Genomic DNA, 10,864 nt, shown 5'->3' on the forward strand with positions numbered 1-10,864 from the left:
GGCCATCTGTGCCACAGCTGCCCTGCTGATCACCTTGAACTACGGTGGCCATGTATGACGCTTTTCCAGTTTCGAGATTGCTTTCCGTGTTCTGTCTTGTGTGGTTTCTGCCGCAGGCCCGTCACCCATTCGGGTACTGTAATTCCTCTTGATTAGATTCTGGTGTCCGTCTCCCCTATGTTACACACAAACGCATAGCACATACATGAACACATATGCTCACCATGCATGCGTACATGCATGTACAGTAGCATGTAAAGTTCTTAAATACAGCATGTATAAGGATACCTCTTAGATCAAACATACCTTTTTCTCACAAGAGACAGAGGCTAATACAAATTTATCTGTGACAAACAGCTGAGTCTGAGATGGGCTATTAGTATTTCAGATGCTGCAGCTGACCTGGCCGTTTGACAGGATTCCTGTCTCCTTTTCTGCATCTCATTGGTTCTGTGATGTGCTCTGCCCAAAGCAGCGGGGCCCTGCTCAAGTCCTCTGTGGGTGCCACTCCCTGGATGGGAGGGAGACTAGATGGGGAATCCCCATGCATCTTCTGCCTGAGTGTGAAACACTCATTTGGATATTAGGTTGGTTGAGAAGTTTCCACGTGTCTGCCACAATGGGAAGGAGGTGGCCTATAGGTGGTGAGGCATGAGCTTGCCAGAGTGCACAGATGAGAACATTGCATGTCTGGAGTAAAGGTTGTAAACAGTACCAGAGAGAACAAAACACACATCACAGACCTTGGTGGGTAGCACAGAAGCCACTCACCAGTATTTTCTACATAGAAGCTCACGGGACAAGGAAACGGCCTGCAAAGTCAATGCAGAAAGCCCTGGCACATTTGGCTTGCCCAGGGAATTCTAATGGCAGACAAGCCAGAGCAAAGAAATCCTGACAGTCCCATGGTCCCTCATGACCCATCTCTCCACCTGCTACCTCTGTAACCTCTGCTTGGGTGAAGCAGGTCAAGTGACAGTGCTCCCTTAAGGAGCACTTCAGTGGGAGGAGGTCAAGCAATGTGCAGCACTCTGTGCCAGCATCTTTCTCCAAAGGCTCTCCTGTGACAGGCTGCCTGAGGTACACTTTACGATGCCCGCTCACTTCTTGAAAGGTGCTTCTGGAAGTGAGCACGTTCAGGCTGTTGAGAGTAGAACAACGAGCCACGGGATTCCATTTCCACAGCTGAGAAAACCCTGCTCAGAGTGCTCTCTTCAACACTCATGATTTGTAGTGAGCCCTTTGATGATTTTATTGCAATGTTGAATCATGATTTTATAATTATATTTTTTGCTTATCCCAGCATGCATATTCAGGGTGAATCTCACATCCCATTAATAATCACCCCAATATAAAAATTTTTCCCCCTTGTGGATTGTATTTTTAGGATATTCACTGTGGTGTTGAATAATTAACTGATGGTAGATCTGCATAGTGAAATGCTTGCTTTCGTTAAGAAGATTAGCCTCACAGCCACTGTAAACGGTTACTCTTTATTTTTTAGTGTGAGCTCCTAAGCTCTCTTAACTGTTCCTGTGTGCTATGAGACAAGACGTTTGGTCAGGTTTCTCCCACCTTCACACCATGTCATTCACTTCCTGTGGGTTTAAACCATTATTCTGTGTTTAGTTCAGAGGACAAACATCTACTGTTTCTCACAAATGCTTTCTGAATGAATCTTTGGTCCGATCGGTAATTACTTGAATTTTTCATCAGCTCATTCCAATAGGCAAGAATCTTCCCTTGTCACTGTGAGCCCAGGTTTCCTCCTTGAAGCTGTTTGGTTAGATACTTAATGGTAGATTGATTTATCATGGAAGTATAGAATTGCCATCTCTTCCTGATTGCTTTGTCAATTCCTCATTATGAAATGCTTGCTCCCTTTGGCCCCCGGCATTGCTACCCAAGCTGCATCTCTACGGGTTGATAAACACTTAGCTTTTCAGCTGCTGTTGGTTACATATATACCTTGCTTTATCCTTTTACTTTCAAATTCCTTTGCTCTTTATATTTTGTGGCATTTTTTTTTTCTCTAAAGTAGGACACATCTAATGTTTTCACCCAGTTCATGGTCTTTGTCACTTAGCTGTAATATTTGGAGCACTAATGTTTGTTGTAATTACAGACATATGTGGACTTAAATCTACAGTTATTGTCTTCATTCTATTTATCCCCCAAGCCTTTATATCTCGTTGCTTCTACGTTGTTAATTAAAATGTTTTATTTTGAGCTTTACAAATGCTTTACATCTTTTTTCCCCTATATAATGACATAAATTTAACTATTCCATTTTCTCCTTGCTATGGATTTGTTTATTTTACTTCTATATTGCTTCCCCAGACTGATTGCCACAAAATCCCTTTGTAGTAAATTCTTAGAATCTAACCAATTTTATTGCTTGTGTTTCATGGAACTAAACCTGATAGCTTCATGTAATTTGACCATGAATTTTATATTTCTTAAGAATGCTTGAATCAGCTTAAAAATATTACAATATGATTAGTATACAATGTTATGATTGATACAATGTACTTTTATTGATTGACCATGTTTTGCATAATGGTTTCTAAGTTTCACAATTTTTGATGATTCTATTTATGTGGTTCATGAATTATTTGCATCTGTTTTACAGACCTTTATTGGAGACATCTTTTTGCTTGTTAACCCATTCAAAGAACTCCCAATTTACTCCACTGTGGTGAGTATAACACTCCAAATATCACACTGAAGTGACAGTCATGGAACATACACATTTATATTCGGTGACATACAAACTAAAAGAACAATTAAAGCAAAATTTCTCAGAATCATTCTCATTTGGATTAGCATGATGGTCATGTTAATGTGTTCTGAGGCAACTTTAGGAATCAAACTTTATTTTACCAAAGGTATCTTTTACATTTAAATATGTAACGCTCCTCTAATGTGCTTACAAAACAGAAAAAATTAAGTAATACAATATATTTCGATGCATCCCTGATTGATTTGTTATCATTTGGTTTAGAGTTCATGGATGAGTATTGACTGGTATTTAGTTCATGAATGGATATTGACTGGTGTTTAGATCATGAATTGATATTGATTGTGGTTTAGTTCATAGATGACTATTGATGGATGTTTAGTTCATAGATAGAAATTGACTGATATTTAGTTCATGGATGATATTGACTGGTAGTTAGTTCATGAATGGATATTGGCTTGTATTTAGTTCATGGGTGAATATTGACTGGTGTTTAGATCATGGGTGGATATTGTCTAGAATTTAGTTCATGAATGGATATTGACTGGTATTTAGTTCACAGATGAATATTGATGGATATTAAGTTCATAGATAGAAATTGACTGGTATTTAGCTCATGGGTGAATTTTGACTGGTGTTTAGATCATTGTTGGATATTGATGGGTGCTAAGGAAAAGCTTGGTACTATGTCTGGATTTGTTGTTAAGTCATATTTCTACAGTGTATTTTCTAGCTGCTCATTTGCAACAATATGCCTTATGCCTGGTAAATGTGTACTGATAATCAACTCATTTCTAAACACTGGTGCCACCGTTGAAAGTATCACAGAGATTTGGGAGCCAGCATGAATGGGATCATAGTGATGCAGTAAGTACAGGAGCTCTGGCCTTTTGTGCTAGCCTGTGAGGTGCTTGGCATTTCTTCATGACTTGGAAAGGATCATATTACCTAGTTTTTTACTTGGTTCCTACTAGTTAAAAGAAAACAAAATTTCTCAGAAATCAGGGAACTACAAATACTAGCAGTGAGAACCAGTGGCAAGGTGACCAAGCCACCAAAGTTAATTACATTTCTGTATCTCTGAGAAATCTGTAAGTAAATTCTTATGATGACCACATGGATGATTTTAGGATGTTGATGCAAAATATTGGGAAATTTGTAATGTAATGTGAAATGTCGCAGCTTAAGCTTATTTCATAGGTATCTACCAGACTGGGAACTTGTGAGGTGCTGTTCTTTAAGCCATTGGAATAGCTTACAGATTGTGAGCCAAAAGTTGAGGATAAAATCTAAACCTCCATGTTGTCACCAGGCCTCCTGGCATCGGGCTGAGGGAAGGGTGATTGTCCAGGTTCTGTCAGGTGCTAGAGGCCCCAGCACTGACGACCCCTGCCCAGGCTTACTGTACCAACAACATGTTTCAGTTTCAAGAGTTCCTCTTCATATGAGGGACAGAAGTAGATAGGTCTTCCATCTCTGGTCTGCTGTCCACAGGTGTCCCAGATGTACCTGAGCCCCACAGGCCAGCGCAGCCCCTCGCTGCCCCCCCACCTCTTCTCCTGTGCAGAGCGAGCCTTCCACAGACTGTTCCAGGAACGAAGGCCACAGAACATCATCCTCAGGTGAGCCAGCCTGCCACCTTGTGCAGATCCTAGGACTTGGGCATGTTCCCCTTCCCCACTTAACATGTTTGCAGTCTGTATTCCCAATAAGCACATTTGTCTTGTTTAGAAGGGACAGGCAGATTTCTTTGAGAAGTCCCTCAGTGTAACAGAGTTCGTGCAACCAACAGCCTTCTATGAACTTCCTCTTGAAGATTTAAAACAGCAACACAGGGGTTCTGCTTTCAAATCTAAAAACAAACAAACATGGAGAAAGAAAAGCTTGCTCCACTATGGGGCCTAAGCTGCTGCTCCACATGACGTCCCCACACACTCCAATTCCAGTTTTACTTCTTCACAAGGCAAGTTTCCTCAGCCTGCCTCTCCTATTCACCTCTGTTCCCATTTTACTCTGTATGTCTCCAGAGGTGGTTTTTCTTGAAAATGTAAGGAAAAGAATTCAAACTACAGAAAGACAGTTTACTTGTGAATAAAATTCTTCAAATTAAGATGTGAGGGAAGGGCAGCAAGCGGGGCTGGATGGGATCACACATAGAGGATACTGAAGGGTTAAAATCAGACTTGGGCTATGGAAGCCTTCAGCTTTCCAGTGTGGGCTGAACTGTTGGTTGTGTTCTTGAATCTCTCTCACAGTGTGTCCTTGCTCAAATATATACTGAAGCGCTTTCCTCATAGACTCAACATTGCTTCAGGAAATTATCAAGATGGGAGACAGAGAGGTGGCTCTGGAGGCTTTGCCTCCTGGCTAGATTTGGTTCACCCCAAATTCTACATTCATTTGCCCATGGAAACTTTCTCCCCTAAACTCCCCACTAATGTCCCATTAAGGCAGGTTTTAAGGCTAACAATGCCTCATGTTTTTGGAGGCGGGAAACCTTACTTCTTTTTTAAGTTAAACAGGTCTCCCAGGTCCTCATAAGAAGACAAACCAAGGCTGGGTCTGACTTGAAAACAACTAGGGGTGACTTAGTCACTCTGGCCCTTCTCTTAGAGCTGTGCACCATGGCAGGTCTCCATGTGGAAATCTCTGATAAGGGAGAAGGCTTCAGCCTCCTTTACCCTTGCGTCAAGCCCCAGAAGGCACAGCTGAAGTCATGTGCACTCACTCACTGTTTCCCATATGCCACAAAAGTTGTGTAGCCAGAGGGTAACCTGCAGTAGAGCCATCAGAGGCTGAATGTACCCTCAGGGCTCAGGAAACCCTGAAGAAAGGGAGGGAGAGAGAATGGAAGAGCCAGAGGGGATGGAGAACTCAAAGAAAATAAATGAACATGATCAATGCTCATATGAATCCACAAGCACTGAGGCAGAATGCACCGGCCTGTACTGGTCTGCCCTGGTCCTCTGCATGTGTATTATGGCTTCCAGTTTTTTGTTTTTAGTGGTCGTCTTGAGTGCAAACGAGCAGCTCTCTGACTCCTGGGCCTCCTCCTGGGGTCTTTTCCTTCTGTTGGTTTGTCCAATTCCAATGTGTTAGATTTTTTTAAATGTTTAATTTTGTTTTATTATTACCATTTAGAAGCCTTTTCATTTTCTAATGGGAGACAGAAAGGGAGTGGATCTGGATGACACTGGAGGTGGGGAGGACCTGGAAGGAATAGAAGGAGGGGAAACTGAAATCAGGATCTAGTATGTGCGGAGAAAATGTGTTTTCAGTAAAAAGTGGAAATATTGAATATCTCCAGAATAGTCTATAAATTGGCACCAGATAAGACATTAGGTTTAGTTTGCTTTACAAACTTTATTTTAATGTCACATCTTAAAGTTAGTGACTTGTTTTTGTCCCAGTAGTTCCTCTGAATCAGGGTGATGGAGCTAAGAAGAAGAGATCGGTCATCAAGTTCAGAGTTCAGTTATTAACATTTCAACATTTTCCTAGCAAGTGCACTTTACTTAATTAATTAGAACATGACTCGCCCTTCAGCTGAAGGAAGGCAGGTGCCAGGTGGTCCTCTGGAGTTCTGACATCCAACACCCACTGACAAGACAGGACACCTGCTAACTTGGTGTTTAGGACAAACCTATCCAACTGAGAATAGAGCTGTCCCATCAGTTCCCTGACAGCATCATGCCTCCCTCTATCCCTGGGTCTGAGAATTGTCTCTGGCTCTTTTTCTCTCTCTTCTAAGCTAGTGAATTTGTGCTTTCCCCCATTTTCTCTCAGTGGAGAAAGAGGGTCAGGGAAGACCCAGGCCAGCAAGCAGATCATGAAGCACCTGACCAGCAGGGCCAGCTCCAGCTGTACCACGTTTGACTCCAGATTCAAGCATGTAAGTGGCTTCTGGGCTGGTGGATATGGGTGTAAGTGACCGAGAGCAAGGTTGCCTGCAAATACAGGGATGCATCGCCATGGTGGGTATGAGAGGATTGGGCCGAGAGCAAGGTCGCCTGCAAATACAGGGATGCATCATCACCTTGGTTAAAGATTGTAGAGAAAAAGAAAAGTCCCGTGTGTTTGCACAGAATGCCATGGGCTGGTAGTTCTGCTGGGGATGGAGACTGCCTGAAAAACAACACTAGGGCAGTCCTGAGAACGAACAATAAACCTGCAATGTTTTTAAAACAAGTGGCCGCAGTAAGCATGGATGATTTTAATATACAGCTATTTATTAAACTTGTACTCTCTTCAGCAACACATCGGTTCACTCCACAGCTCTAATGTAGCAGTTGGAGTCAACTTGGGAAGACTGGCAAGCCTCTATTCAAATACGCTAACATAACAGCGACTGATACTCCCAAATGAAAACATGAATAAATCAACATGGTTATAAGATAAATGCCAGTTAACTAATGGAAATAGGAGAATCTATTGACTTAATTGAAATGACAGGGAACAATAGTCTCCCCTCTAAATCACTAGCTAAGATAATCATCTATTAAAATGATCATTGGCAAGAGAACAGGCTCTGTAATTTCTCAAATGCAGTCTGATCACTTTATGTAAATTGGCTTTGCAATTTAGTTTAAGTGACTACTTTCTGATTCCTATTGAGTTAGTTGGGTGTAACTCTCCCAAGTCTGTTGGCACTGGGGAATCAAAAATCCCCCGCTCCATGCAGATTTCAAGTGAAATGCCTTATATGTTTTCTTCATTCTTCACAACATATTTAAATTCCATCTTAACTATGGGATTTCCTATGTTAGATATCATCCACTTGAATGTTGTCTAAGTTCATGAAGCCCAGAGCAGGCTCAGCAAAGCATCCTGAGGAATCAACAGGGATTTATGCAAGCGTCAAATGAATTTGTAAACTGATTGTAAATATGTGTAACATTACAGGACATCTGTAAAATTCAGTGGACTTGAGAGGTGGAGGCTGCTAGATTCTGCATGAGATAAAAATCCCGGCTAGTGGAATCCAATCAGTAGACAGAACATCCTTGGTGCACATAGCTATTTACCAGTGAGGTTAAGACTGAGAGCCAAGTACATTGAGAGGAAGCTCTCAGGTGAAGACAGGTGAGCTGTCCTGAGGCTGATCATAAACCTTCAGTGTCCCACTGTCACACCCTCAGTGGGAGTGGGGGGACGTGTCACTGGCAGACAGGCAGAAAGCTGCACCTGGGCCTGGGACATGACAAACAAACCTCCCACTAGGGGAAGGCTAGTGGCATCTAAAGCAGACTGTTGTGTGAGAGAAGCAGTGGAGAGGTCTTGTTCAGTTAGCAAAGATGATACAAGTGAAAGGAAGCTAGAGAGAGAAAAGCAAGAGGGGATGGGGCAGAGGGCATCTCCAGTGACTGTCACAGAGAGGTTGATGAAGGAACCTCCAGTAACCTGCACAGTGACAGCCTTGTCAAAGCCATATACACCACCCCATAAGACTAAGGGATGTGTGTCTGAGAAGTCCATGGCCTCTCAGTCTGTTTCTAAGCTTGGTGCTCACAGGAACAATGAGGAAGGAGTGAAGACAAAGACATAGCTGGGTATGAAAGATGCTAAGGAGGTGGGTGCTGAGCGAGGTCCAGCCTTGTATGGCATCCCAGCCTGTGAGAGGCCTCCCAGCCTTGTATGGCATCCCAGCCTGTGAGAGGCCTCCCAGTGTATTTGCTGTGCTCCACAGGCTCAATGGCAGCTACAGTCCAATGCTCAGAGGGGTTGCTCTCTCACCCTAAGTCTGAGAGCAGCTAAGCTCCCAACACTACTTTGTCTCTAATCCCTATAGCTGAATCTTGATGATTAGAAGCGGGGCTTCTCCATGTCATTGGGTTTACTGGAGCAGAGAGACCACGTTTTTTTGAAAGAAATTGCCCGGGACTCCTTGTCCACTCCATTCCAAATGAGTTTCAGGCTCACTCAATTCTGTTCCAGTGATTTAAACAAGCTTCTACTGAGAAGTCCTTTGCAGAGAGGGATGACAAGCTAAGTTTGATTAATGTGTGTGTGGCTATTCATTAGCAAGCCCCCAGACCTTTATTTCTAGGAAGTACAATATAACTAGCTACTTTCACAGCACATAGTCACTTTAACCATTAAAACGTATACTACACAGTATAAATGGGGAATAATCAGTTCAATAAAAATTGAATCAGTAAACATTGAGGGTGCAAGTAGCTATTTTTCTATGTATTTTTATTTAAATTTTTATGGCTATATGCTCTTCTTATAATCTTGTTTCAGAGTCAAAGGAGACAGTGGAATATACCAGTTTCTGGTTTTCTCAGCATTTCTTCTAATACAGTTATGTAGCGCCACCTATTGGTTGACTAGCTAATAAAGAAGAAAATAGCTGGCAGTTTCAAGCTTGGTCCTGCCATCTGGAAGAACACAGCAGTGTGTGCATTGAAAAGATCTTAAGAGTTTACAGCTCTTAAATGGCTTTAGCTTTATATTAGTCACATGTCTTTATTGCTAATCCAAGACAAATTGGATGAAGTTAGTATGAAGCTATTGACTGTGCAGCCAGATTGCCTTGGTTCAAATCCCAGCTAGGACATTTGGAGTTTATGATCTGATGGTGGGTAATTCTACTTCCTTGAAAGTGGAGACTCTGATGGTGAAGGTTGAAAACCATCACATGTACACACGTTTTTACACATGCACCTCATGTTAGGATGTGCGTAGGCACATAGTAATCACAGTAGGTGTGTGTCTATAGTCAGTCGCTAATGGAAAGAGAATCATGATTGGTCACACATGTGTTTGCTCTGTGGCAGGGATAAAGCTGTGTCTGTACCCACAGGACACCATGAGCACCTGAGAGTCATCCCGTGTTAGAGTAAAGCAGAATGGGGTTTGGAATTGAAGGAACTTGCTCGGCACTTTAGAGTGTGTCGTTTGCTAACCTGAGCTGGGGAAGCAGCTATGCAAAGCACATGCCTCACACTTCTGTCTGGGCACACATCACTCATTATCCATGCTATTCTTCCTTATAGAATAATAAAACATCACTTTACTGTTGAATACAATACAGAAATGCCTCGAATCTAAAACATTTTTTAAATCATCCTATTTTATGGCTTTTAAAAATAATTATTTTGCAGTATGATCATGCAGTGAGAGGGAATTACATTGTTAATTTTAACATATGCATTGCTACCTATTCAATGTAATTTTTTAAAAAACATAAATCATATTGAACAAAAGGAACTGGCAATTGTGTCTCACCTGCTACCAATTTGCTTTGGGTTGTATTAATTTTGAGACCTAAATCATAGAGTTTTGTAAAGATTTAATGTCTCTTCAGAAACATAAGCCTCAAAACCAGATGGTTAAACACATTTCATTAGTATGTTTAGCATTTTTGATTTGTGATTGGGATCAAAGTGTCACTTTATAATAGTCAATCACGCAGAATGCTTCTCAAATTAATAAGTGCTCACATATAGCAAATGCCAAAAAGACTTAAGAAATAGACTCAATACATTTGCTTTAAATGAATAGTGATTATCTCAAAAATAATGTCATAAATGAAAGGGTGTAGGCTGAGGACCCGTTGCCTCAGCAGAGTGGCCTTGTGTCGTCTGGTGGCTGACTCGGAAGCTGGATCTAATGGATCTGTAGAGTCCTGAAGGAGAAAGGACCTGCCAGACCTCCATATATATGGAGACTTGTTTAGTCATGATCTTTACTAGGGTTGCAGTCAGTTAATGGATGAGAAGTGGATTTTAACTCATGCTCAATATTTGAAGAAACTTGTTTAGAGAATATGTTAGATCCCAGGTCCAACCTAGGAGCTTTACACTAGAGTCTTAGAACTGCAGGCTCTCAACCTCTGAGACAAAGCACAGGGCAGCGAGGGGTCTTGACATGTGACTTTAATTAGTCATTTAGTTCCGTTTCTGCAAGAGAGTGTGGGTTACAATGGGCCCCAGTGCGGCCAGGAAAGGTCAGCGGGCCTGCATGTTGAAGCACCAGCAAGCATACCCAGGGATTAGGAAAGACTCAGGTTTCTGTCAGTTCAAATTCTTCTTTATAAAAACATCTAGGAGCTTGGGGCTGGGGATCAATTGGTAAGAGTGTAGAATGCGCCTGAGGTTAGACTCCAGCACCCATGTGAAA

General features: G+C 41.9%; 1 protein-coding gene across 8 annotated transcripts in view; it reads left to right on the forward strand.

Annotated features, from left to right (window-relative positions):
* Nucleotides 1–10,864, forward strand: part of Myo16 (myosin XVI) — a 509,596-nt gene that overhangs the window by 257,237 nt on the left and 241,495 nt on the right. For all 8 annotated transcript variants that reach the window (XM_031339016.1, XM_031339015.1, XM_031339017.1 and 5 more), the window contains 3 exons: nt 2,633–2,698; nt 4,235–4,362; nt 6,527–6,632. In XM_031339016.1, coding sequence (XP_031194876.1) covers nt 2,633–2,698; nt 4,235–4,362; nt 6,527–6,632 — 300 coding nt within the window. The remainder of the gene's footprint in view (nt 1–2,632; nt 2,699–4,234; nt 4,363–6,526; nt 6,633–10,864) is intronic.

Source organism: Mastomys coucha, unplaced genomic scaffold, assembly GCF_008632895.1.
Source record: "Mastomys coucha isolate ucsf_1 unplaced genomic scaffold, UCSF_Mcou_1 pScaffold22, whole genome shotgun sequence".
Lineage (NCBI taxonomy): Eukaryota > Metazoa > Chordata > Mammalia > Rodentia > Muridae > Mastomys > Mastomys coucha.